The sequence below is a fragment of the Marmota monax genome, unplaced genomic scaffold, assembly GCF_021218885.2.
Source record: "Marmota monax isolate L192 unplaced genomic scaffold, Marmota_monax_Labrador192_F-V1.1 WCK01_AAM20220418_F8-fsc00160, whole genome shotgun sequence".
NCBI lineage: Eukaryota > Metazoa > Chordata > Mammalia > Rodentia > Sciuridae > Marmota > Marmota monax.
Genome location: NW_026694183.1, coordinates 2226410 through 2254302, shown reverse-complemented (window position 1 = coordinate 2254302; position 27893 = coordinate 2226410). Strand labels below are relative to the sequence as shown.

The window sequence follows — 27893 nt, the reverse complement described above, 5'->3', positions numbered from 1 at the left end:
TCCACAGCAGAAAAAGGACAGTTAGCTGGCAGAGCTTTTAGGGAAAAGCCACTAGGGCACTCAGGGCTCCTCTCCTCTAGTTCATTCTGCTTCCTCTCCTATGGCTTCTGCTGGAACTAAACTCTTGGTATTTAATTTTTTTTTTTAAGTTGTTGATGGACTTCATTTATTTATTTATATGCAGTGCTGAGAATTGAACCCAGTGCCTCACTTATGTGAGGCAAGCACTCTACCACTGAGCCACAACTCCACCCCTAAACTCTTGTTCTTTAGTGGAAAAGATAGTCCAAGGAAATAATCACTCATGACCTCAACTTTGGAAAACTTCTGAAAACTGGGCCATAAATCTCCAAAATATGTGGCCCAGCTTAGTGTTGAACAGACTAAGGAAAGCCAAAGGGCCAGATTCTCCATTCCCCAGAAGAATGAGACTCAAGTACTTGAGATCACTTGAGCCCATGGGGGTCTGGAGGGCTGAGGCAATGGGGCTTTACCTGCAAAGTGCCCTCCCATACAAACCCACACTCTAGAGCTTCACCTCTTCACCACTGAAGCATAACCTTAATCCCACAGCTGGCCCTGTGACAGAGAGGAATGCAGTCTATGATGTCACTATGACATTTACACCCGCTGGGGTGGTGTCTTACATATGGTGGCGGATGACAGCATTCACACATTATTTCAAGACAGGATTCTATAGAAAATATGGACCCTGCCTTGGTGCTGCTCTTCCACCTCTAGTTAAACTGTCCCACCAGAAGAATGCCTGTCTTGAACTTGTGTTGCTTCCTCACCATAGGTCCAATCACATATTGATTGGTGTCTATGAACAGTGTAGTTTTGCTTGTTTCTGCTTTTCAAACTGAAAAGCAACTCTCTCCTTCTAATATTTACCCAAACAGCAGGTTTTATTTCACAATACACTTTATTTAGGAAAGCAACATACCATCACAGGTATTTCAAAGAATGCAGCAAAGTACAAAGACAAGATATGAAAGACAACTGGAATACAACCAACTAACTGGCTTTGGCCTTCAAGACACTGGATCTTACCATGACTAAGTTAACTTTGGCAATGGGAAGAGAGCAGAACCAAGTCTGTGGCTGCCTCTGGCAACTCAGGCCATATTACACTTTAACAGGTACTTTTGTAGAGTAACATGCTGAGTTTTATCTTCATTGTTTATTGAACATGTGACAGGACTGTGATGGGGACACAAAGGGGAATGACAGTCAGTCTCTGCCCACAGGAGCTCACAATCTAATGGTGAGATAGAGAAGCACACAGTCAACACAATACAGTGTGAAGTGCTAGCTCCAGTGTCCTAAGGGGACCCCAGGATGGTTACCTAACCCAGCTTTGCACAATCAAGAGGTTTCCAGGAGGTAGCAAGCCTAAGGCAAGTCCTGGAGGATGAACATGTATATTAACCAGGCAAAGGGAGGCCTCTGGGTGTGAATTCTGACCTTTTGTCATCCCTTGTGGACCCTGAGGGACCATCTCCTCCTCTGAAACTCTCTATCCCATTGTCAGTTCCATTTTTTTGTCTTGGTGGTTAATTTTCATGAGCATACGTCTTGCACTCCAAGACCAGGCTGCCATCTCCTCAAATGACAGGGAGTAACCTTAGTCTTTTTTCAGCATACCCAAGACTGAGTTGGACAGAGTGGCTGCCAAACACAAACCCTGGATAGGGAATAGATTGTTCTTCAGTGAATGAGCATTTCTCCATCACTTGGCTGGAACAAGAAGGAAGAGGTGGGTGGTTGTAGTAGGTGAGAGGGGCCAAAGATACACATATAACACAAAAACCACCCATCATGTTGCTGCCTGGACCAGAGGACTCAGAATATTTCCTATCTGCTAATGGGAAAAGTCCAACCACAGAACCATTCTCTCAACAGCACAGTAATTTGAAAGAAAGTTATTTCACTGAAACCCAACATGACATGACCCCCACCCCGCTGCCCCAAATCCATGGCCCTGAAGAGACCTGCATTCAGTCAAAGGTGATTCGGAAGCTGCGCTCCTGCTCCTTGCGACGCCCTTCGCACACTTTGGTCACTTCTTCCACCTTTCTCTGCAGCAGGGCTGAATTCTGGTCAATCCACTGCAGAGAGTCCATGTGTGCATTGAGGATCTTGCAGATCTGCTGTAGAGGGTCACTGGTGTCGGCAGGGCCTCCAGATGTGTTCAGGTGCTCGATGATATCCTTGAGATCCTGGGCCATACGTTTCAGCTGTGCATCAATGTTCTCAGCCAACTTGTAGGTCTTCTCACGCTCCTCGTCAGCATGCTGCAGGTAGATGGTCCCGCTCTGTTCCTTGACTGACTCCTCCAGTGGGCTCAGCAGGTCTTCCAGCTCCTTCTGTTGCGATAAGATGAAGTCAAGCTCTTGGTCCAGCCGCTTCTGATCCAGCTTCACCTTCTCTACTTCCCGGTGCAGGCTGGTGATCTTCTCCCCATTTTCAATCAGGGTGCGGTCCCAGGCATTGACCTGGGTGGCCTGCTGAAGGAAGTGCCGTTCCTGATCCTCCAGTTCCAGGCTCCACTTGTTGATCAAGCTCTCCAGCTGCGCATAGGTCATCACAGGACAGGTGGCTGCTCCAGCAGCTGTACTGGTGCCAGGTGGAGCTGTCACAGCAGCTGGTACATTGCTGGGGATCCCACTTGGCACCAGTGGTTTTAAACTCAAGGCAAAGCCAGTAGAAGTGGTGGTGGTGGTGGTGGTGGTACTGGAAGAGGATGTTGCTGTGGAGGCACCAGAAGCTGCTCCAGGAGCCTTTAAGCTAAACCCCAGTGTACCAGCTCCAGGAGCTCCGGCAGTGGTTGCTGGGGCACAGAGGGAGAGCCCTGTGGTGCTGGATGAAGTGGGAACAGTTGCTATTGAGGCAAAGAGAGTAGGCCCTGCACTGGTGGTGGCAGCAGTGGGTGTGGGAGCGGCTGGCTGTGTGGTCCCTGCTCCAGTGGTTGCTGGTGCTGCTGGAGTGAAGGGTAATCCAGAAAGTGCGGTGGGCTGGGCAGAACTGCCAACGGAGCCAATGTTGAAACCAGAGGTTCCAGTCTGGGATGTGCTTCCACCAGTGAAGGAGAACCCTCCAGATGTGGTGGATGGGGCTGCAGAGGTGGTAGAGGAGCCAAACACAAAACCAGTGGGTGCTGCCCCTTGGCTGGAGGTAACAGTGCTTGAAATGGCATTGGTAAGGGTGCTGCTGCCAAGCCAAAAGCCACTGGGGTTCCCTGTGGCTGGGCTGGTAGTTGTATTGCTCAAATTTAGCTTTGGAGCATTGATTCCTAAGGAAAAGCCAGTTCCTCCAGAGGCAGGAGTTGTTCCAAATGTGAACCCTGAGGACTGTGTTGCTGGAGCTTGGGTAGTGAGTGAGAACAGACCAGTTGAAGGGGTGGTTGTAGTTGGCTGTGAGGAAGTCCCAAAGTTAAACCCTCCAGTGCCCGAAGCAGAGAAAGAAAACCCCGTTGCAGGGGTGGTGGTTACTGTCTTTGTAGTGCCAAATGTGAACCCGCCTGTAGGAGCCCCAGTGCCTCCAAAATTAAACCCGCTCATGACTCCAGACTCTGGTGGCAGCAGCTACTCCAGCTTCCAAGCAAATCCAACAGCGTCTGCAACCTTGGGGAAGATTTTTAAAGCAGAGGAAGCAACATGATCAGATGGCAGTTATGAAAAGGCAACCTCAATGGCATGATGGAGCATGCTTGGTTTGGAGGGTGGTAGGGCTAGACAATTACAAAACAGGCAGCAACCTTTCCTCTTCCTTCTGTATAACCCTAATTAGACTCTGCTAAACTAGCAAAGGAAGCACTAATCCATGCTCCAAGAGTCAGGTGCTACAAGCTATGTGTGTCTGGGTAGTGTGCGAACATGTTCAGGACAGTGGGAGCCTTCCACTGTAGGGAGAAAGTGGGAGACCGACCCTGAAGTGAACTCAGCCCCCATGAGGAGGTCCAAATGGAGGCACTTCCAGTGAATGAAACTAGAAGGATACAAAATAACACCTTTGGGACCTGTTCCCAGGGTGGGACCCAGTGAGGTTCTCCTGCTGGCTATAAACAGAGCATTTGGGAACTGATCTGGCTCATGCTGCTGAGAGGTTGGCTCTGGCACATCCCTCACAACTTCAGGGGGCATAGGGCAGGCTGGAGCCTATGTCATTCTTGGATGGGTGTGAGACCTGAATGCTTAATCAGGGCACTAAATGCCTCTGGATGTGGTGACTGGCTCAGGAATAAAGTGAGATGTGGTCAGCCAATCTAGGGTTTTCCACCAGGCTAAAAGGCAATAACTTCTTTTATTTGCAGATGTAGCCACAGTGGGTATGTATCCAGGCTTTCCCCTGGGCATCTTCTTAGCCATCTGCAGTGGGAAACAATGAGTTGCCAACAGAGAGTGATGGGTTTGGGGAGAGAGAAGGGAGAGGGATAAAAGCTCCCAGGGCCAGAACATCTCCATTCACTTTATTTTGGTACTGGGGATTGAACCCAGGATTGTTTACCACTGAGCTACACACCCAGCCCTTTTTATTTTGAGACAGAATCTTGATAAGTTACTGAGGATCTCACTAAGATATTAATGGCCTCCAACTTGTGATCCTTCTGCCTCAACCTCCTAAGTAGCTGGGATCACAGATATATGCCACAAGCCCTTCAGGCCTTGATTTTTGAAAGAACCAAATTACAGAGTATGAATTCATTATAAGGAACTAGTGGACTCACACAGCCAATTTTTATAATCACAATCTGAATGGGATACACTGAGTTAATGAATTAAACAAGCCATCCTAGGCTGGCTTTCTGTCATATTGTGTCTCAAAGATGATGGGGAAGGGGACCCTAGACCAGGTAGGAGGGGACCACAGCCTAGTTAAAGGCGGCATGTATAAACTACACAGGCCTGGTCAAGGCATAAGAGTATAATCTTTCCAGGTGGGCAGTAAGTAAGGACCCCTAATTGGTTTCCAATAGAGTTTGGTGTGGCAGACAGTATAATGACCCTCCAATGTGTCCACTGGGAGTACATCACCATACACAGTAAAAGGGACTACGTAGATATGATTTAGAATCTTGTAATGGGGCCTGGCATGGCAATACATGATGCAGAAGGATCACAAGTTTGAGGCTAGCCTCCAACTTAGCAAGACCTTAAGCAACTTAGTGAGATCTTATCTCAAAATTGGTTTCAATCAATCCCCAGTACGACAACAAAGAAGACAAAAACAAAAACCACATGTGATACTATAAGATGGATGCAGAGGGAAATTTGATGGGAAAAGAGAAGGCCATGTGATGATGGAAGCAGAGATGGAACTGATGTGCTTTAAATCAAAAATGGAGAAAGGGGTCCCTGACCAAAGGAAAAGCAGGGAAACAGTTTCTCCTCTGCAGCCTCTAGAAGAACCAGGCCTGCCCATACCTTGATTTGGCCCTATAAACTTAACTTCGGACTTCTAACCTGCAGAACTGTACAAGAACCAATGTGTGTCCAAGCCACTAAGTTTATGGTAATTTGTGAGAGCAGTCAAAGGAAATGAATATGGTTCTGAAGTAGAAGATGCTCAGTTCTCTCCTCAGGAAAGGTGGGGTACCATCTGGGGTACAGCCAACATAGGAAGGGTACAAGCCTGGGTGCTCACTATCACTGTGGCCACAGGGCAAAAACAAAACTGCATTTTCACATTGTGGATGCCTCTGGAAGATGGTGAGAAAAGGGACTGGGAGGTACGGTAAACACCAGCTGTGAAGTTCTTTCGTAAAAGACCCTGGGTGTGGCTGACCTCAAGTTTAGTATGAATTCACAGTTTGTTAACACCGTTCAGTGCATCCTTGGGCAACAAATGTCAATTCTTAGAGCTTTCTGGGGCAGCTGACTCCAACTCTAACAACTTTGTGTAGTTAGCACTATGCTATACTTTCCTCACCAAGACCCTCAGCTAACTTTATAAGTGTCATGGGAGGGAGGTCAGGATTTTGGCCCTTGTGCACAGTTAGGGGAAAAGGCTGAGGTGGAAATGGGTTGTCAATTCTTTTTTTTTTTTTCCTTTTCTTTTTTAAAAATATTTATTTAGTTGTAGATAAACACAAAGTACCTCTTTATTTTTATGTGGTGCTGGGGAACCCAGTGCCTCACACATGCAAGGCAAGCACTTGAGCTGAGCTACATCCTCAGTCACAAGAAACCTCCTACAGCTGTCCTCATCCCTTTTACTGTATCCTTTGCTTTCCTCATAATCCCCTATTTTTTCCATACAGCCATGCGGGAGATGTCCCCACGGTCACCATGCTGGATTGGCCTGGTCTAAGCCAGTAGATCTCAACTGGCTGTCCAGTGGCACTACCTGGGAGCACTCAAAACATGCAAAACTGCCAGGTCAAAGGTCAACTCTCTGGAGGTGGAATGCTGGCCTTGTCATTTTTACAAAGCTATCCTAGGAAATTCTGTAAAAGATTCCTTCATGCTGGGCATGATGATGCATGCCTGTAATCCTAGCGACTCAAGAGGAGGCAGAAGGATACCAAGTTCAAGGCCAGCCTCAGCAACTTAGCAAGACCATCTCAAAAAATAAAAAAAGGCGGGGCTGGAGATATAGCTCAGGTGACAGAGTGCTTGCCTTGCATGCACAAGGCAGGCCATGGGTTCAATCTCCAGCACCACAAAATAAATAAGTTTAATTAAATTAAATAAAAATGGGGAAAAAAGAAAAAAAAAAAAAAAAAGGCTGGGATGTGGCTCCATGGTTAAGTGCCCCTGGGTTCTTTATCTGGTATTCCCCCGCCCTCCCCATAAAAAGTCCCTTTATTCTCCAGAGGCCATATGGCAGATGTCTCAGCTCCCAGACCTTCTTGTGTAAGACCACACTGAGCCACCTTGAGTTGGGTTTGTTATTAGAAGCCAAAAATAGCTGACTGGCTAACTTATGTCTCAATTCTCAAGAACTCAGTTTTAGAGAGCTTTTGCTATTAATAAGTTGAAGCTAAATTTTTCACAAGAACATTTATAAAAAGTTCTTAACTACTGCAAGAGCCAGGTGCGGTAGTGCACGTCTGTAATCCCAGCAGCTGGGGAGGCTGAGGCAGAAGGATCATGAGTTCAAGGCCAGTCTCAGCAACTTAGTGAGACCCCGTCTCTAAATAAAATATAAAAAAGGACTGGGGATGTGGCTCAGTGGTTGAGTGCCCCTGGGTTCAATGCCTGGTACCAACAAAACAAAACAAAACTACAAGAGCTAGACATAATAGCACATGCCTATAATCCCAATGAAGCAGGAGACTGAGGCAGAAGGATCATAAGAGTTTGAGGCAGCCTGGGCAACTTAATTCAACCGTCTCGAACAAAACAAAAAAAGGCTGCTAGGATGTAGTTCAGGGTTAAAACACCCAGTACTATGAAGAGGAAAACAACAAAAAACAATCTTAGTAGACTACAAGAGAAAAAAACTTGTGGGCTTGACTGGTGTAATGGCTCACCACTGATTAAGTGCTCCATCAGTTTTCCAACAATATAGGAGCCAGGATCTATTCCTGTGGTGCACACATGCTGATCCAACCCTGTTCTACATGCTTCTGACAGATTATTATTCACTCCTGAAAGCAAACTCTTCAGGGTAGGTCCATCTTGTCAATAAGGACTACGAGGGCCAGAGTTGTGAGCTAAGCCATGGCTCCTGCCATCAAGGTGGTCAAGAGATATGTCAAATGTGAGCTTCAGGACCAGGTTCCAGGTGGGGACAGGGCTGGGGCACATGTCACAGGAACAAGGAAGAGGCTCTTACCCTGGCCTGGGTTCCAGGGAGTGTTGAAAGAATCAGGGTTGTCAGGGCCAGCCAGGAGCTGGGTAGGGAGGGGAGGTCATCCAGGTCAGGGAGGATCCTGTGTAAACACAACAGAGCCTGAAACAGCAGGTGTTTGGGGTGTCAAGAGGGGCAGTGGATGTGCAGTGAAGGGTTGACTTGGCAGGTGTGAGCTGTGCAGACCGTAAACATTCTATGAAGACTTGCTCTTGCCCAGCTCCTAGGAGAGAACCTCTAAGACCCTGGAAAATAGAAACTGTGTCATGATTCCCCTGTGGCCTTAGGCCATCCAGGTAGTCCACACCAACAATGATTTATAGTGGACACTGAGGACTGAATATCTAAATTTATCCATAAAGATATTGTAGAGACAAATGCATGGAGTACCGCATACATGGCATATGTTAAGGGCATCTGAGTGGCAGGCCCAGCCCTGGGTGTGAGGCCATGTGTTGTAATCCCTGTGCTTGCTCCATGGCCCACTTCTTGATTGGTCGCTGCAAGGACAGTTAGCAGAAATTGTACTGGTGGCTGCCTGTAATCTGCTTAGCTACTGCCTGAGTATATATGGAAACTGCAATAAAATCAGACCTGCTTCCTGCTTGGTCTCCGAAGGTCTCGAATATTGACTCCACAGCCACACTCTCATCTACCCTGTTCTGTGGGCCTCCTCACTGGATGAGAGAGCACCCATGCAAGATATTCCTTGCCAGTGGAACTGATCCTCCACAGAACTTTAGATACCAAGGTTCAGGTGAGCTTCCCTGGTTAACACTACAAACAGTCCCTTATTTACAATGGTTCTACTTAAAACTTGCCCTTTTTATTTTTTATTTTGAGACAGGGTCTCACTAAGTTATTGAGGGCTTAGCTGAGTTGCTGAGCATGGCCTTGAACTTATGATCCTCTGGCCTCAACCTCCTCAGTTGCTAGGATTACAGGCCTACACCACCATGCCTGGTTCAACTTACAACTTCTTTTGACTTTGCAATGGTGTAAAAGTGATATGAATTCAACATAAACTGTACTTAAACTTTTACTCTTTTCCCAGGCTGGTGACACATGGAATGATCCTCTCTTCAGAGGCTGGGCAGCAGCCAACCAGGGGTTGCTTGCAGTCAACCCTTCAATCATGACAGTAATCTGAAGTGTGCAGTGCAGCTAAACCAGCTTGTTCAGGTTAGGCATACTTCATCCATTTTCAACTTATGATGGATTTTCTCAGGACACAGCATCATGTTAAGTCAAACAGCACCTGTACTCCACATGTGCTGCCACATGTTGTTGCCGGGAACACTAAATGCTGTCCATGAACTCCAAAAAGAGCAACACCTGGAAGCTTGTGCTTCACACCTATGCACCTCTCCCCTTGGCTGATTTTAGTTTGTGGCCTCTTGCTGTAAAAAACTGGCCACAAGTATAACAGCTTTGCTGAGCTTGGTGAATTGTAGTGAATCACTGAGCCTGAGGGTGGTCTTGAGGACATTCAGTTACACAAGATGTGGTAGGAGAAATCAGCAGAGTCACAAATATTAGTCTGGTAACTTAAAACTTTTTGTTGAGGGAGCCACAGGGACTGTAAGGGGTAGGAGTTATTATGGCCAGAAATTAGGGAGCACTAGATTAAGGCAAGGGCAATGGTCTGGCTGAGAATTCAAAGTCTGACCTGGGACTCTTTAAGAATAGAGGTGAGAGAATCACAATTTGAAAAATGTGCACAATGTGACTTTGATAAACAAAGTCACTGACAGCCAAGACTTGGAGAGTTTCTCACAAATGCAAGCTAGCTTGAACTCGGACACGGGCATTTCCATTTTTACCATCAGGGAGAATTTTCCTAAGAGAAGCCAAGGGTGCCAGAGGAAGCAAAGAGGAACCCAAACTAAGGAAGTGGTGCATCTCCTGGTAAAGCGGAAAGGAATGCTTGCACCAGGTGCTCAGGGCTGGATGGCACAGCTGAAGCAACCTGTGGCTCACCTGGATTACTGGTCCTCTTGCCACTCCTCATATATCTGTTCTTGTGTTTCAGAGCATCCCTACCATCTGGGAGCTGAGGAAAGACCCACCTGGGATTGTGACCTACAGATTCATCCCACCCCCCAGCTTGGGAACCATGGTTCTCTTCTGTCATTGCCAACCATCACTCAGTTCTACTAACTCACCTCCATCTTAAGTTGTTTTGCCACTCCAACTTAACTTTACCTGAATTGTTTACTTTAATAATTCACTCAGTACTACCCTGAGTAAGGTGATGACAACACAGAGGGGAATAAAGGCTTGTTCCTGCAAGGCACAGTGGCGCACAACCATAATTCCAGCAACTTGGTAGGCTGAAGCAGGAGGTGCCCAAGTTCAAGGCCAAGCCTCAGCAACTTAGCAAGGCCTTATCTCTAAAAAGGGCTGAGTATGTTGCTCAGTGGTTAAGCCCAGCTGCTGGGTTCAATCCCCACTACCAAAAAAATAATAAAATAAAAATTGTGGAAGAGTAATCCTAACTACTGAGAAGGCTGAGACAGAAGGATCACAAGTTTGAGGCCAGCCTGGACAACTTAGTGAGACCCTGTCTCAAAATGAAAAATAAACACTCACTCACTCTTGGGCACCACCTTCCCTCACTTGCCCTACCACATTGGTGATGGGCCTGCACCTTTGCTACCTGTGTTTCTGGAGGGATTACCTGTCCAAAATCCCACCTTTTGTCCATTTGAGCATATTCACTGGGCAGCATATCACCAGCCAGGAAACCCAGCATGTCAAATAGGACTTGCTATCCATTTATCATAAATATCCTTTGAATCAGCTTCTCCCTCTCCCTCCTGTCAAAGAAAACCCTAGAAGCCTCAAGGGACAGATCAGCTCAGAGCCTGATTTCAAGAATGGAAACCAACTGATGAACAAGAAGCACCTTATTAAGACCTCAGCCAAGGCAGAGGTGCCAATGCTCTTGGAAGAGAAAGCAATGCATAGGAAAGGCAGGTATTGCCGGGCAGGTTCTGCAGTAGAAAGGCCTGTGCGGCCAGACCAGAGCATGAGTGTGGGTGGTAGTAGGCCATAAAAGGGTTCCACCAGGCAGACTCATCCTGGTTGCTGACAGGAGATCCTAGTGGCTTAGGCTGTGTTTCATCTTTTTTCTCCAAAATGAATCACAGGAATCTTTAGAGCACGTTCAGACACTTAACATTGAAACGTTCATGTGTTCCTGCATGCTACCTGCCATAGAGGCCTTACCATACCTGCCCCATTTCTCAACCACCTCAATGACACACTGATGGGCTTTAAAAATGACAAACTTGATCTTTTCTGTTCCTAAGTATGATGATTCAGTGTTCACACGTTCTGTGAGATGTATCTTCCACTAAACCTTGCATAACATGCACACATTACCTAACATACAAAATTAAAACAAACAAACAAAAAACTACTCTCTTAATTCTATGAGCAGGTCCTCATAATTCTATGAAGAAAAGGTACAAAAAGGAATACTCTGGTCCTCTGTCCCAAGCCACTTAGCTCTCACTCCTGGAGACAAGTTGTTATCTGTGCTTCTTTCTAGAGGTTTTCTGTACACTCAAGCAAATTCGAAATTTGTAGTCTGTTTGTATCTAAGAAACAGCATCCTAGATGCACTGTTATTTTTTCATTTAATTTATCTTAGCAGGCCTGTTCTCCCCATTGGGTAGAAAAGGAAATTGAGTTTCTTAGAGAGGCACTGACCTGTCTGAGGCTCCCAAACTATGTCTGTCACCTGCTGCATAGGGTGGTACCTAAATGACTCTTGGATTCTTCAAGGTCCTCAACCTTCTGTTCTTCCCTCTTTCCCTTGAAAAATACTCTTTCCCAAGAAGTCACAACTAATTAGCAATTATATCTTCTTTCCTACTCCTGAGGCCCAGCTGCACCTAAGGAGCTCAGGTGGTGGGACAAATAGCAATTTTCCCCATGGGAACGCCAATCAGCTTAGACATACATGGTAAAGAAGCCAGGAAACAACCACAGGAGTAGATCTTAAGAATTTTTTTTTTTTTTGGTGGGGAGTGGGAGGTGATGGTGCCAGGGATTGGACTCAGGGTCACTCAATCACTGAGCCACATCCCCAGCCTATTTTGTATTTTATTTAGAGACAGGGTCTGGGTTGCTTTGTGCCTCACTTTTGCTGATGGCTTTGAACTCGGGATCTTCCTGTCTTAGCCTCCCCCAAGCCGCTGGGATTATAGGCATGTGCCACTGTGCTGGTCTGTTTTTTGTTTTTGTTTTTTTAAACAGAGGGTCTCACTATGTTGCAAAAGCTGGTCTTGAATTTCTGGGCTCAAACGATCCTCCTATTTCAACCTCCCAAGTACAGGTCCATGCCAATGTGCCTTGCTCCTAAGGAGTCTAGAACCACCGCTCTTAATGTAAAAATAATAGAACTGGAAGATATCTGAGGAATGCTCTAGTGCTGGGACCCTACCTCTTTGCTAAGATTGTTTTCTTTATTGTACTGAAAAAATTCCACCCAACTACATTTTTAACATTTAAATTTTAACTATATAATTAATAAGTAATTTCTTTAGGCATATTTTTTAGAGCCATTACTGATAAAACTAATCCTCCCTTGAACACTACCTTACACTCTGGTCCACAACACCTGTGAGGTAACCCTATTAAAAAGCTACTGTGTAGCAGGGCACAGTGGCACATGCATATAATCCAAGCAGCTTGGAAGGCTGAGGCAGGAGAATCACAAGTTTAAAGTAAGACCCTCTTTAAAAATAAAAGCAGGCTGGGGATGTGGCTCAGTGGTTAAGCACTGCTGGGTTCAATCTCTGGTAACAAACAAAGACCTGCTGTGTATCTTTCCTCTGTTTATCTGTGTGCAGTCATAGCCAGAATGTTTTTATGTGTCTTTGCTAATACATAGGTCATCATACTGTAAAGCATCATTCTACAGTTTGATTTTAATTCCTTCTAATGCTGTCAATCAGACCACTGTAGAGACATATCACATTTTATTTATTCTTTTACGATGGAAACTTAGAACTTCTAATTGTTCTTCATTACAAACAATGCTGCAGTAAGTATCCTGTTCACATCTTTGACACAGGCTATAGATGTTTTCCCAGGACAGATCCTGAGAAGCAGAATTGCTAGCATGCTACCTACATTCTGAGTTTCCCAGAGACTATCAAACTGCCCTCCACCCTTCCTGTACCTGTTCATCCTAATAATGAGCAGTACTGGAGAGATATACTTCCTTCCAACCAGTTAAGCACCTGAAATTACAAAATTTCCAATCTAAAGTATCAGTTGTATTTACTAAAAATGATAAAAGGCATTAGCCACTCGGCACCCACCATGTGCTGGCATATGTTGAATAATTCACAAATATACCTCATTCATTCAACAAACATCCACTGAAACTTAGGACAGGTTCAGCTCTGTGCTGAGTCAAATAAAAACAATATGTCAGCTGGGCGTGATGGTGCACACCTGTAACCTCAGCGGCTTGGGAGGCTGAGATAGGAGAGTCACCAAGGTACTAAGCAACTCAGTGAGGCCCTGTCTCTAAAATACAAAAAGGGCTGGGGTGTGGCTCAGTGGTTAAATACCCCTGGGTTTAATCCCCCTGTACCAAAACTAATATGGCATGGCTACTGCCCTCAAGAAACAGTGTTATTCAAATGTGATTAAAGAAAAACATATCAGGACTGAAAACAGGTCTTCAAACAAGAACTTGCACATAAATGTAAGGTGCCTTCGTCCACTATGCTGCCTTTACCTCCTTCATTCTAGTTTAGCTTGAGGTTTCCTGCTTATACCTTGGACTTGCTCAAACCACTCCTGCCCCAGAAGGTTTGCATCTGTGGTTCCTTACCCCTGGAATGCTGCTTTCCCTGAAGAGGACCTCCCTTACTTCCTTAGGCCATGGCTAAAATGTCACTTACTGTGAGGTCTTTCCCTGACTCACTTTAAACCTATGCAAAACTAAAATCCCCTCATCCCCCAACACTCCTGAATACCTATCCTTGTTTATCCTTAGGACTCAGGGGTCACATGAAACACATCCTTACTTTTTGGATCTTGTTTATTTTTTTGTCTGATGTTCCCACTGTGGGCACTCAGTAAATGCTCAGTAAAACACACCAGCTCCAGAGATTGCTTTGTGCCAAGCATACTGCTAAAAACTTTAGTGACTAGCTCATTTATTTCTCAACCCTTCCCCCAGAGGTTAAGCACCATTAGCATGTTCTTTTTAGAATTAAGTGGCTTCCTCAATATCAACATAAGTGTCAAAGGCAGGATACAAGGTCCTGGTCCTCAAATAATTCAAAGTTACTGGAGATAAAAGACAGAAAGGTAAACTATAGGACAATATGTTGGATACTATAAGAGTTTTGTTAAAAACTACTGGAAACTCTGGGAGCAGTGGAGATTAACTTTCCCTGGGGGATGGGTGAAGGGAGGGATCATAGAAAGTGGAGGAAAGGCAATCCAAGTCTAAGTTAGGTCAACTATGTCATTCTAAGCAAAAGCTCAGATGGGCAAAGGCCTATTGCCTTGGGGACAGGAAAACAAAGAATGCCAAAGAAAATATACAAATGGCTGATGAGCATGTGATAAGATAGTTGACATTATTAGCTACCAGGAAAACACAAATCAAAACCACAATGTACAGCCAGGTGTGGTGGTGCACGCCTGTAATGCATGTAACGCAGCTAGGGAGGCTGAGACAGGAGGCAGCCCTAAGCAACTGTGAGATCCTGTCTCTAAATAAATAAAATAAAAGGTGGGGGGCGCTGGGGAAGTGGCTCAGTGGTTGAGTACCCCTGAGTTAGTTCAATTCCCAGTACACCCCCCCCAAAGAAAAACAATGGGATACCACTTCACATCCACAAAGGTGATTCTATTAAAAAAAGATGGCAACAAGTATTGTTAATAATATAGAGAAACTTGTAATCAGCATTCCTTGTTGGTGGATATATTAAATATGTTAAATGATGCAGCCACTTTGGAAAAGTCTGGCAGTTTCTCAAGAGGTCAAACAGTTACCCTATAGGTACCATTTAAGAAAAATAAAAACACATGTCCAGTCAGACACGGTGGCACACACCTGTAATCCCAGAGGCTTGGGAGGCTGAGACAGCTTCAGCAAAAGTGAGGCACTAAGCAACTCAGTAAAGCCTTGTCTCTAAATAAAATACAAATTAGGGCTGGGGATGTGGCTCAGTGGTTGATTCCCAAGCTCAATCCCCAGTAGCCCTCCCCCCCGGGGGGGGGGGGGAACGTGTCCACACAAAAACCTGTACATGCATCTTCACAGGACAGTAACATTATTTGTAAGAGCCCCAATGTAGAAATAATCCTAATGTCCACCAATGAAGGGATAAACAAAAATGTAGCACATCCATATAATAGAATATTATCCAGTCCTAAAAAAGGAATGAAGCACTGATGCTGGGTGCAGTGGCACACGCCTGTAATCCTAGTGACTAGGGAGGCTGAGGCAGGAAGATTGCAAGCTCAAAGTCGGCAACTTAGCGTGAACCTGTCTCAAAAATTAAAAAAATGGTGTATAACCAAAAAATATGAAAATTGTGCCCTGTATGTGTAATATGAATTATAATGCATTCTGCTGTCATATTTAACAAATTAAAATTTAAAAAATGAAAGATTCGTTTACTAACATATTAAAACAAATTGACAAAAGTTTAAAAATAAATAAATAAGAAGGGGGCCAGGGTTGTAGATCAATGGTAGAGCATTTGCCTAGCATGTCAGCACCACATAAAAATAAATGAATAAAATAAAAGCATTGTCTTACATTGTCTTACATGAACAAGGCCCTTGGGTTTTATCCCCAGCACCACCAAAAAAAAAAAAAAAGACACACAAAAAACCCCCACAAAATAAAAGCACTGTGTCCCATCTGCAATATTAAAAACAAACAAACAAACAAACAAACAAACCCGGCTGGAGATATAGCTCAGAGGTTAGGGTTAAGATTCAATCTCTGGTACCCAAAAAAAAAAAAAAAAGTCATGAAGCATTGATATATGCTTCATTGCAGATGTACCTTGAAAACATGATGTTGAACTGGGTGTGATGACACACGCCTAAAATTTCAGAGATTTGGGAAGCTGAGACAGGATTGCAAATCCCAGACAGTTCCAGCAATTTAGTGAGACCCTGTTGCCCCCCCCGCCCCCGGAAAAAAAGGGTGGGGGGAGGGGGAGGTTAAAAATTAAAAAATTGAGCTCAATCATTCGACTCCCAGGGTGCATGCGTGCGTCACACACACAGAGAAACATGATTTTGAGTAAAGAAGCCAAAAACTAAATGAAATGTCTAGAATAGGTAAATCTATGAACAGGAAGTAGATTATCATTGCCTAGGGCTAGGCAGGAAAAGAAGTGAGAGATAATGGCCAAGGGCTTCTTTTTGGAGTGATGATAATATTCTAAAATTGATTGTAGAAGTGGCTGCACAACTCTGTGAATGTAATAGAAACCACTGAATTGTATACTTTGAGAAGCAGATGTGGCTTATACATTAAACAAACCAACCAATAACCTCAGCATGCTAGGAAGGTCAGGTCAAGGGTAACAGTGAGGCTGCAGAGGTGGGCAGGAGTCAGGCTGTTCTAAAGACAGGACCACACTTTCTCTTACGGTGGCTGGTAATGCTGTTTGAGAACAGGCTCAACCAGGAAGAAACTGGAATTGAATGCACTGGTCACTTATGCAGGCCATCAGGAGGTTCCATAGGGAACATAGCAGGGCCTGGATAGGACAGAGACCTGAGAAGGGGCAACTTTTAAAAAAAGTTACGGGGGTGGTGGGTAGAGAACTGCACATCACTGTGCTCCCTCCTGGGCCTCTCTCCTCTCAACACTAGTTTCCTGGGAGAAAAGCAGTGATGTCAGTGAAGAGGGAGGGAAGCATCCAAATCAGGCTGTGGGAGCAACGGTTACTGTGGAGGAAGTCTCTCAGGGAACTACGTGAAAGCAACCAGAGGTGGGGGTGGGGTGGCTTTGATTCTGAGAACTAGACCCAACCACAGTCTCTATCCTGGCTTCTGGGTAGAATCACCACACTAATATTCCAAAGGCATCTGTTGGGTGCTGGGTGCTGTTTTCAGGGCTTTACCTGCACTATGGTTACAACTCTGATCTAGGCTGTTTGGTTCCAGGGCTGAGCTTCTAACCGTTACTAAGCCTCTCCTACCTCTCCAATATGACATTTTTCCACTCCCTACCACCACCACCCTATGTCATGTCTCTGATGACATCTTAGGCCATCTCCATGATCTTCCAGCCCAATCTGAATCCAATTCACCTTATCTGCCTCATGGCATAGAAGTAAGGCAAGAGGGGTATCAGCTGCTCTTGCCCCTCAATTGCTCTGTTTCTGGAGTTCCTGCTCCATGGTAGGAGCAGGTAGAAAGGTCAGAAAAAGTATCAAAGGACTTGATCTAGCAGACCTAAGGCTCAGTGTTATGACTCTCAACCTTCTCCACAGGTAGTGTCCACAATACTGCTGAGGGAACAGCAAAGAGCCCAGGGGTCCTGTGAGGTCTTCACATTGTGGTTCCCTCTTCTTCTTCTCTCCCTTCAGCTTCCATTAAGACTGTCCAGCCCAGGAGAACTGGCTGGGTCCAGGCGCAGATACTTTTCCTCCATGCCCAAGTGCCCCTGTGGGAACATGCATCATGGCCTGCCAAATGAGGGGAGCTGCCTCTCAGTCCTGTCAGCTCTCTCATCCCCCTTTCCATATTGGCAAGATGCACATTATCTGCTGTGAGAAACAGAAGAACAGCCCAAATGTCTAGGCCCTGGTGCTCTCCTGCTGGACGCTAACATCAGACAAGACCACTGTGACCATGGTACACTGAGAAAAGACACTCTTGGAATCAAATCTTAACAGACAAAAACATGAAAGCTTTCCAAACTACAAAAGTGATCACTCACCCCTGGCTCAGAGCTGATCTGTGCTTCCTAACAAACTACAGCACTGGCTCCAAACAGTCCTCCTGTCTCCACAGTGCAAACATCCAACCCAGAGCAAAGCCCCCCTTTCTGAACCTGCCAAATCACCTGACACAGCCCTTCCTAACACTCCATGAGATGCCCCACCCCCCAGGGCCTCTGTGGATCTCTCCCTGCAATAAGATGTGGTCCTGGTGGCCTCTGACTGAGGCATGGAGGGCTGATAAGAAACAGACAGGGTACTAAGCCTCTTCTCCCAACAAGTACCTTTTCCTCACAAGTGTTGTCTTGCCAAACTTTACACAGAGTTGGCCCGTAACTGAATGAGACCCTTTTCCTTTTCAGTCCTAAATCCAGCAGAGAGGGGCCTGATCCCAATTCTCAGTGACTCTGTATAATAAGCACCTGGCTCTCTGCTATAACCAGAGAGGATTGCAAAATTGGGAAAGGGAAATCACTGAACATGAAGGTTACAACGGCCCACAACCTGAGCCCTAGACACACTCATGATTTGTCAGCTGGAGTTTTTTTCTTAAGTACTTGTTAATGCTAGATTAAAAAAAAAAAAAATCTTGATTTCCAACCCCTCTTGTAAAATCTGTACTGTTAGTCTGGTGTTGCTGCCTAGTATAAAAGGTTGTCCCCAAGTAGTATCTGTGCCTTCCAGGTGGTCCCTGTGCTTTGGGGGCCCACCACTCTTTCTGGGTCTGTGAAAGCCCTGTCTTGGGGCAGCTCATACTTGCTGAGTCAGACATTGGTCTAGACCTTCCCATGTGTTAACTCTGATCCTGATCACTGTCCTCTGAGGGAGTTCTGCCATTGTCCTCATTTTCCGGATCAGGTAACCATGGCACAGAGGGGTGGAGCCACACAATTAGTGATGGCATTCTGGGCTCCAGAACATTAGGCTGTCAACTGTCAGTCTGCCCTGTTCTTTTCCCATTTCCAGTCCCTGTGGAGATGCAAGGGAGGATGCACCCAGGCCTGGCCCATTCTTTACCTGCCAGATAAGGAAACAGACTATGAGAGGAAGGATATGTAGGCTGAATAACAGCTGCCCTAAGTTGTCTATGTCCTAGCCCCAATTACCTTATTGACTCTGTGAAGACATGATTAAATTAAGAATCTTCGATGCAGAGATCATCCTGAATTATCTAGGCAGGCTCTAAATGCAATCATAGAGTCTTCATTAGAGGGAGAGCAGGAAAATGAAGAGGTATGACAATAAAAGAAGCTAGAGTGATGTGAGGAAGAAGCCAAAAGCCAAAGAATGAGGCAGCCTCTAGAAACTAATAAGGACTAGGACACAGATTTTCTCTTAGAGCCTCCAGAGAGAACAGAGTTCTGTCCTCTTGCATCATCAGGCAGTAAAGGTGTGTTGTTCTGAGCCACTGAATTTGTGGCAACCTATCACAGCAATAAGAAGAAACTAATATAGTTGGTAACATTCAAGATGCCAAAGCTGGTCAGGAACATGGGCCTAACCAGTCTCTGAGAGCCGTGACTTATTTCTGAAGAGGGGCTGAGGTAATCTGAGGGCAGGGGAGGGGCTCTGGAGGACTCTGAGCCACTGGGCCACGCGGCAGCCTGTGTTCTGCCTGCCCAGCCCCCTGCACTGTTCTTTCCCCAGCTAAGCAGGCCTTGGCCTTCCTGCCCTTGTTTGTCAGGATACCCACCTCCAACCCCTGCCCCCATGGCCTGTGTGACCCAGTTACCTTTCCTGGCATTGATCAGTGACCAGGAGAGCAAATTCTTCAGCCTTTGTGCAAGTGCAACTCATTAGAAATGTATTTACACTCATGGAGGTGATTGCACAGGGTTAGGAATTGTGGCGAACAATTCTAGCAAAGAGGAAGTTAGTGACACACTGTAAGCGTTTGGGGCATCAATCATGTACACTAACATCTGTCTCTGAGATGGCTCCGAAAGCAGTACAAAGTGTAAAGGGAATGGGAAGAGAAAGAAGCATGTATAGACCCTGAGTTCACAGTAAGAACTAGGCTTTACCTGTGTCATGTCCTTAATCCTCCAGCACCTGGCATCTTATACAAAAAGATCTAATGCTCAGAGGGTACCTCCCACATACCCAGCTGTTTTAGGCATTTTACATATATTAATGTACATCACTACCCTATGAGGTGGTTCTTCTTAGCCCCATTTTATGAGTGAGGAAATAATCAGAGATAATGACACTTACCAAGGGTCAAAGAGGAGCAGAGCTAGGATGTGAATCTAGCAGGCTTGCTCTGACCCACTCTGCAGAAGGCAGCTGAGGCTTAGGCACAGTAGACCTTTGCTTCTAACCCTAATTAGAACTAAATGTTGTGAGTTCAGGACCAGAACATTAATCCATCAGACACAAAATTCAAGAGTGTTTTCTATCAGGCTAAGCTACCCAGATTAGGAAACCAGCGAGAGATTGCTGCAATAGGGCAGGTGAAGAGGGCCTTCTCGAGGGCAGACAGGATGGCAAGGGGCAAGTGGAGATCAATAGAATTTGGCAATTGTGAGCAGCAGCAAATCTGAGTTGAAGGTCCAGGCTTAAAGGTCTCATGGGGTCCTGGAAGCTGTGCAGCACCATGATACCTGGGCTCTATTTAAGGAGTAATTGATTCTGCACAACCCACTTTATCTCTTGAGGCCTCAGTCTTGTCTCCTGAAAGCCAATTTGGGGGCTTCTGTGATGTGAGGCCCTTTTTTGGCATCAAGTCTCAGGTTATCAGGGTCCTGCAGATGGCTAGTCTCCCTCCCCCTTTGCACCCCTGCTCCCTTGCTGTGCTGGATCCTTGCCTTTATCCAGAGTTCTGCTACCTAGGAGCCACTGCCAGGTGCTCGGAGGTCCCCAGAGAATTCCTTTACTCCCCCTCCCCTTCAAGGAGCCAGGGCTGATGCAACCTGACTGCAACTGCCACCTCACTCCCCAAGCTAGGCCCCTCCGCACTGAAAAAGAGTCCCCAGCAGCCCCACCCTTGCTCCAAACTCCTACCAGAGCTGAAGAGCTGGGCACCTGGACCCTAGAGGACTTTGTGAGGCTGGGAGAGGTCAAGGCATCTGAGTCCAGAGGGTCTAGGTCAGGAACAGATATTGGTAAGGGATCAGGATTCTAAGAGCTGGGGTGGCAGGGAGCCACTGATAACTCACCATCACAAATTAGAATATGCTAGGAAAGGCTGGATAGCTAAGTGTGCGAATTGGCACCCACTCAGCAAAACTAAGTCAAACTGCTTAGGTAGGGGCACAGGTGAACTTGTGCCCTTTTCTCTTAGCTAGAGAGAAAAGGGCACAAGAGGATGAAACAGAGGGGCCAGAGTCCTGGCACCATTACCTTCTCAGTTAGTATGCGCCACATATAGCCAGAAACAAGATTCTCCTACTGAGAAAGGGCATTTCTAATTTTTTTTTTTTGGGGGGGGGTTGTTTGTACTGTACTGGAGACTGAACCCAGGAGCACTCTACCACTGAACAACCTCCCAGGCCTATTTTATTTCGAGGCTCGCTCTCACTAAATTGGTGAGGTTGGCCTTGAATTTGCAATCCTCCTACCTCAGCTTCCAGAGTAGCTGGGATCACCAACAAGCACGATTACACTTGTTTTTTTGTTTTAATTTTTTAATTTTTGTTTACTTTATATTTTTGCACTTGGTTTTCCCAGTTAACAGAAAACAAAGGCATTAGGGAACCACTAGTGAAACTGGAACAGAGTGGCATTTAGTCAAAGGTAATGCACTAATTAATGTTTGAGACAAATGTGTCCTAGTAATAATACAGAATGTTAACAAGGGGGAAAACTGGGTGAGGGCATGAAGAAATATCTTTGTAACTTTTCTAAACAAGACCTATGGGCTGGGAATGTAGTTGCTGAGGCTGGCCTCAAATTTGCAATCCTCCTGCTTCAGCACCCTGAGTAGGCTGGAATTATAGGCATGTGCCACCATGCCCAGCAATCAGTTTTAAAACACTAGTTAGCAGCAAAGACAGAACATATCCACCTCAATGATAATAATAACAACCCCTATGCAGCACCTACTATATGCTAGGCACTAGTCTATAAAGGCTTAATGTGGACTAAATCACTCACTTCATCCTCATAACAGCCTAAAGGGTACTATAACTATCACTTTTTAACTACAGAGAAAACAGCCATAGTGAAAGAAAACTGTCATGGTCATAACAGCTAGCAAATGTGGTGCACGGTTTAAACACAAAAAACCTGGCTCCAGAATCATCTTAATTTCTACACTATACCGCCTATGTTATAATATAGCCCCTACAGGCCCAAGAAAATATAGAACTCAAAAAGTGCTCTAAAGGAAGGTGATCAGATTCCAAGGACATCCTGCATGCAACTAGGAAAAAGGGTGTGGAGGGTGAAGTAATCTGCCTGTAGCGATAAAGATCAGATCAGAGTCCTGCCCACCACCTTCAGTATTGGGGCATGAACTTTGGGCGCTTTACTGTTAAGCTACATCCCCAGTTCTTTGAGACAACGTCTCCCTAAGTTGTTAAGGCTGGCCTTGAACTTGCAATACTCCTGCCTTAGCCCCCAGAATGGCTGGGATCATAGGTGTGCACCACTACCACTGGTTCCCCTACCTTCTTTGTATCCTGAAGTCAGTTTCTTAACTGCCACGGAAAAAAGCTAAACCCTATGTGCAATGTTCTAATGTAGCTGGATGCAGGATGGGAAAGGAAGGGGTTTCTGCAACAGAAGAAAGACTCACACCCACCCAGGCTGGTGGAGGGCCAAGGCATGGGGAGAAACATGAAGGATGGTTACCATGGTCCCTCTTTAAAAGGTGATCAGGAGTGGAGAAAAGAACACTGGGACCTGAAACTCTGTGGAGGAACGGGCTGAGCATTGGTCACGCCACTCTGTTCCAATGTCACTAGAGATGTGAGAATGACTATCTTCAGGATGGTGTTGGATGTTCAACTGTCTGGGGGCAAAGGAGGGCCCTAGAATGAGACTGGATCCTAGAGTTGTTATTAATAATAAAATACCTTAAACAGGAACGGAGGAGCCAAGCTCTCCTTAGGGCTTCGCTGACATCACCTAGTCTGATTTCCACAAAGAAGTCCGCCAAGTAGAGTTGATTTTTATCCTCGTTTTATAGAAATGAACTGTTGCGAGTTTGAGGTAAGAGAATGGGGCCAGATCTCCAAAATCATAAAGAGGAAAGAGGGCCAGGACCTCGGAGTCAAGCAAGGAACTCGACCCTAGAATCAACGGGAAGGTGGCAACTTCAGAGTTATAAGGAGGGGGACGGCCCCCAGGTCAAAGGGGGTAGACCCGAGAACCCCACAGGTCGTTGGGGGTTGGGGTTCAGATTCGTGAATCCAGGAGAGGAGGCCGGATCGCCTCCCGTTGGGGCCGCGCGGAGGCGGGGCGCGGAAGGATCCGAGCGGGCCGTGCTGCGCCGCCCCCTGTATATCTGTCCCCAGTCCCCGAGGTTGCCTCATTCCCCGTCCTCTGATCACAGCCTCTCCTCACGCTACCGAGACGCCGCCTCCGCCCGCGTAGCCTCGGCCATGGCTCTGTAGCCGCGACCCATTAGTGCCCCCGGCTCCTCTCCGCGCTTACCGCGCCAACGCTCTCCGCTTCCACCGTCTTTCTTCAATCGAGGCAGCCGCCGCCTCTTCTTTCCACAGCCATGGAGTGAGTAGCCGCTCGCGCCTCTCTTCAACTGCCTTTCCCGCCCTTTAGCAGCTCGCGGCACTCCAACAGGGCCTTAGGGTGGGGAGACGCCGGCAGGGAATCACGGTCGCGCAGGCGCAGAAGAGGGACGGCGGCCGTCGGCGCGCGGCTGAGCATGCGCACTTGGCCCGAGTGGTGGGGGGAGGGTGAGTTCTTTCAGTGAGTTGCTGTTTAAGGTCGGCCCGCGTGCGATTGCGCCTGCGCACCAGCCTCCAGAAGGGGTAGTTGTTTTTTCCTCTGAACGATTTCGTCCACGCGCGGTGCTCCTGCGCATGAGCCCACCAGAACCCTGTACTATGAGGGGTGGGCTATAAACGGTTGCACATGCGCACTGATCCCCAGGAAGGCTGAGGCCTGCTAGAACAATGAACGACTCTATGAACGGAGCATGCGCTTTAACGCTCGGCGAGAGAACCGCACGAGGGGTGGGGGTTGGGCTGCTGTTCTCGGCCCCTCCCTTTCAGTCTCCCGGTCTCCACGTGGCTCTTCTGGCTCACAGTTTTACTCCCTTATTTCAAGCAGACATCTGCTGGGGCACGGAGTAGCCTAGATTGACAGTACAGAGGGCGGGGCGTAGGAGCCACCTGTCATTAAGGGGATGGAGCTCAAGTCCACAGCTTTAGCGAAGAGGCTCTTAGGGGAAGTCCTTGTGAGGAGGGGGGGGGGCTTGTGGGGACAGCCGAAGTCGCCTTAAAGTTGAAAGAGAAAAGTGGAATTGGAGTGGATGACCTTGATGAAGGGACAGGGCATGGAGAATTCCCCTGGGAACTGATTTGGGATGGAATCTAGGAAGGGAATTGGGCCTAATGGAAGTATTTTAGAGGAAAGAGCATGGCTGGAAGAAAATTCCCCTGGGATTGAATTTTTTTATGAAGAATATTATGAAGTGGGTGGGAGGGGCTCAAGGTAATTCCCTTGAGAAACCATTAGGGTTCTGTATTGGGGGAAGAGGTGGACCTTGGGGAATCAAAAGAAAAGAATTCCCTTGGGAATGGGTGGGAGTCAGAAATTTGGGGAAAGAAAGGGCAGATTTAGAATTCAGAAGGGACAAGACTTGGTTCCAAACCTCCCTTGGAAGGGGGAGGGAGGAGCCCCATTGGCATGGGGTGTGGCTTGGTTTTCCTTTCACTGTGACATGATACCCTCTTGTCTCATGTGCAGGTACTCCACTTTTGCCTTGGTGCCTGTCTTTGCCCAGCTGAGCAGCCCACAGAGCCTCCTCCCAGCTGTTGGTGTAACCTCTTCTGCCTTCGGTGCCCAGCGCCTGTGCCACAGTCATGTCACTCCTGGCGACCCTGGGGCTGGAGCTAGACAGGGCCCTGGTCCCAGCTAGCGGACTGGGCTGGCTGGTAGACTATGGGAAACTCCCCCTGGCCCCTGCCCCCCTGGGCCCCTATGAGGTCCTTGGGGGAGCCCTGGAGGGTGGGCTTCCAGGGGGAGGAGAGCCTCTGGCAGGTAAGGGCAGGTGGAGATTGGAATGGGGTGTGCTAGGGGCTTGGGGGTGGGGGAAAGGAAGAATTCATCATTCCTTTACTTGTTCATTTGATGAGTATTTATTGAGGGCCCACAATGTGCCAGGCACTGTTTAGGTGCCATAGATAAAGCAGGGAGCAAAAGTAACATGATCCCTGTCCTCTTGGAGCTCACAGTGTAGTGGGGAAACAGGCAAGAGACAAAAGATTATGTATTGGGAGAAGTGGAAAACACAGCAGTCACTTAAAAATGAGGCCCCACTCCTCCCCCCACCTTCCCCCCCCCACAAGCGTGTTCCCTCCTCCTCCCCTTCCCCACTTTTGACTTCCCCCAGTCCTCTGTCCTGGATTCCCTTGACCTGCTAGCCATCTCCTGCTGCAGGGAGGTCGAGCAGGGGGATGTGTGCTTGATGCCCCTCGCCCCACCTCAGCAGCCTCCTGGTTCAGAGTTCAGGTAGCCAGGAAACCACCAAGTAGGTCATGTACAGACGGAGGCCTAAAGGATGAGAAGAAGTAAGCATGAAAAGACCAAAGAAAGAACATTTTAGGGGAGAGAAGAACATATGCAGGGATCCTGATGCAGAAATTAACATATCCATTACTATATCCCAAATGCTTGGCACATAGTGGGTTTTCAATAATTAATAAATAGTCAGATATGGTAGCATGTGCTTGTGTTCCTAGCTGCTTGGGAGGCTGAGGCAGGAAGATTGTGGAGCCCAGAAGTTCAAGGCTAGCCTGAACTAGACCCAGTCTCAAAAAAAAGGAGAAATGAAGAAAACTGAAATGGTGTGTGTGTTTGGGTGTGATGTGATCTTGCTTGCCTTTTAAGAATAGAGAATAAATTGGAGAAACTACAGATATAGGCCCTCAGGAAAGAGTGTACCAGATGATTGAAAAAATGGTTGGTTGACTGTTTTATTAACAATGGGGTCATTATTTGGTTAACTCTTTTATTCTTTGGTTGATTTATTGGTTTAGTCAACTAAAATTAGTTAATGGGTTGATTGGTTAGTTGATTCCTTGAATGGTTGGTTGGATGACTGATTGGTTATTTGGTTGACTGGTTCATTTGTTCCTTTACTGTGTGGCTTGTCGACTGGTTTGATGACTTATTAGTTGGTTGACTGATTGAATAAGACAAATGAGCCTGAGACAAGACATATAAGTGATCACTTGATTGGGTGGAGGACCCAGGAACTCAGGGCACTTTATGTCCCCCCTCCACTCCCTAGGTGACGGCTTCTCTGACTGGATGACTGAGCGAGTTGATTTTACAGCCCTCCTCCCCCTGGAGGCTCCCTTGCCCCCAGGTGCCCTGCCCCCACCTTCCCCACCTCCCCCTGACCTGGAAGCCATGGCTTCCCTGCTCAAGAAGGAGCTGGAGCAGATGGAAGACTTCTTCCTTGAGGGCCCACTCCTCCCTCCACCTTCACCACCACCCCCACCCCCACCCCCACCCTCCCTCCCCCTCCCCTTCCCCACTTTTGACCTCCCCCAGCCCCCTGCCCTGGATACCCTCGACCTGCTGGCCATCTACTGCCGCAGCGAGGTTGGACAGGAGGATGTGGGCTTGGTGCCCCTGGCCCCACCTCAGCAGCAGCAGCAGCCTCCTCCTCCTCCTCCTCCTCCTCTTCCTCCTCCTCCTCAGTCCTCTCGCCCAACTCCCTATCCAAATCCTGCTACCGCCCGAGGGGACCGCAAGCAGAAGAAGAGAGACCAGAACAAGTCAGCAGCTCTGAGGTACCGCCAGAGGAAGCGGGCAGAGGGCGAGGCCCTGGAAGGCGAGTGCCAGGGGCTGGAGGCGAGGAACCGGGAGCTGAGGGAGAGGGCTGAGTCGGTGGAGCGGGAAATCCAGTACGTCAAGGACTTGCTCATCGAGGTGTATAAGGCCCGCAGCCAGAGGATCCGCAGCAGCTAGGGGCTAGGCCTTTGGGTTCTAGGGGCTGCTCATCAGCTCAGGTCCATTTTTGTCCTGGGGCTGAGGTGGGAGGAGGGGTCCTCCTGCATCCCTTGGCCTCTATCCTTATTCTGCCCCCCCCCACACCTGCTTTTGTCCTTGTCTCCTCTTGCCTATTCTGGATTTTGTGCCCCTCATGGGAATGTTTAGCCTTAGTCAACACTGACACCCTCCACTACAGTGAGGAGCCAGAGCCCACAGGGAGCTCAGAGCAGTGGGAGCCAGGAGCCCTGCTCTCTCAAATTTCGAATTAGTGGCTTCTTGCAGGTGCCCTTGGTGGGGTGGACTGACTACAAGACAGAGCAGGCTTGTGAGGCCAGGAAGACATGCAGGGAGACTGTGCAAATAAAACCCAAGTGGGGGGCGGGGAAGGGGACCCATGTAATATAGGTGAAAAAGCAAGCCAAGTGTCCTTGGGAATCGTTTCCTGGAGGGAGCCACATACACAGAGCAGGCAGATCTGCAGGCCAATGGGGAGGAAGGGGGATGGCTATAGTTAGTGACTGGGGGATCATTTAGCTCTGGGAGAAAAATCAGTGTTTTGTGAAGGTTTGTGGGGAGGGGCTGCATCTAGGTGAGGGGGTGTGATCCTTTGGGAGATTGTGAGCAGAAATAAAAGTGGAGTTTTCTCTGACCTGTGTGTTTCGTCTTTGGAGAAGTCGGGGAGTGGGACTCTCAGCACAGACAGTAATAAAGATTACAGACTTTGTTCGTTGTCATGTGCATACACTTGGCAGAAAAGTGACAAACTCAATTGGTAAAAATAAAAGAGCCACTTTTAGATTCAGACCATTTAATTGTTAACATTAACAGCAGAAGAAAAGCTAGCCACAGGTGCCAGGCCCCCATGACCTTTGTCATGCATGTCAAAAAATAACAACACAAAGGGCTGGGGATGTAGCTCAGTTGGTAGAGTGCTTGCCTTGCATGCCAAGGCCCTGAGTTCAATCCCCAGCACCAAAAAAAAAAAAAAAAGAAAAGAAAAGAAAGAACAACAGAAAA

General features: G+C 47.1%; 2 protein-coding genes and 1 non-coding gene across 4 annotated transcripts; 2 read left to right on the top strand and 1 right to left on the bottom strand.

Moving 5' to 3' along the window:
* Positions 1–906: 906 nt before the first annotated feature.
* Nup62 (nucleoporin 62) lies at positions 907–23657 on the bottom strand. 2 transcript variants are annotated; one of them, XM_046466251.2, is made up of 3 exons: positions 23346–23657; positions 7783–7879; positions 907–3626 (listed from the first exon to the last, which is right to left on the bottom strand). In XM_046466251.2, the coding sequence occupies exon 3, from the start codon at positions 3561–3563 to the stop codon at positions 2001–2003; it is 1563 nt and encodes a 520-aa protein (XP_046322207.1). In that variant the 5' UTR covers positions 3564–3626; positions 7783–7879; positions 23346–23657; the 3' UTR covers positions 907–2000. The 2 variants fall into 2 exon arrangements, with proteins under 2 accessions (XP_046322207.1, XP_046322206.1); XM_046466250.2 differs by lacking the exon at positions 7783–7879 and having other exon boundaries at positions 23346–23653.
* On the top strand, positions 11094–11194 carry LOC124108006 (small nucleolar RNA U13). Its single transcript, XR_006856583.1, has one exon. It is a non-coding gene; the product is annotated as a small nucleolar RNA U13 (small nucleolar RNA).
* Positions 23204–27525, top strand: Atf5 (activating transcription factor 5). Its single transcript, XM_046466254.2, has 3 exons — positions 23204–23420; positions 24621–24914; positions 26167–27525. Exons 2-3 carry the CDS (start codon positions 24737–24739, stop codon positions 26850–26852), a joined length of 864 nt encoding a protein of 287 aa, XP_046322210.1. The 5' UTR covers positions 23204–23420; positions 24621–24736; the 3' UTR covers positions 26853–27525.
* Positions 27526–27893: the final 368 nt, after the last annotated feature.

What these genes read in the sequence shown, in the direction of transcription:
- Nup62 (XM_046466251.2), bottom strand. Translation starts at nt 3,563, where the DNA reads ATGAGCGGGTTTAATTTTGGAGGCACTGGGGCTCCTACAGGCGGGTTC.
- Atf5 (XM_046466254.2), top strand. Translation starts at nt 24,737, where the DNA reads ATGTCACTCCTGGCGACCCTGGGGCTGGAGCTAGACAGGGCCCTGGTC. An exon ending in GGGAGGAGAGCCTCTGGCAG is followed by an intron (nt 24,915 to 26,166) that starts GTAAGGGCAGGT and finishes TCCACTCCCTAG; the next exon opens with GTGACGGCTTCTCTGACTGG.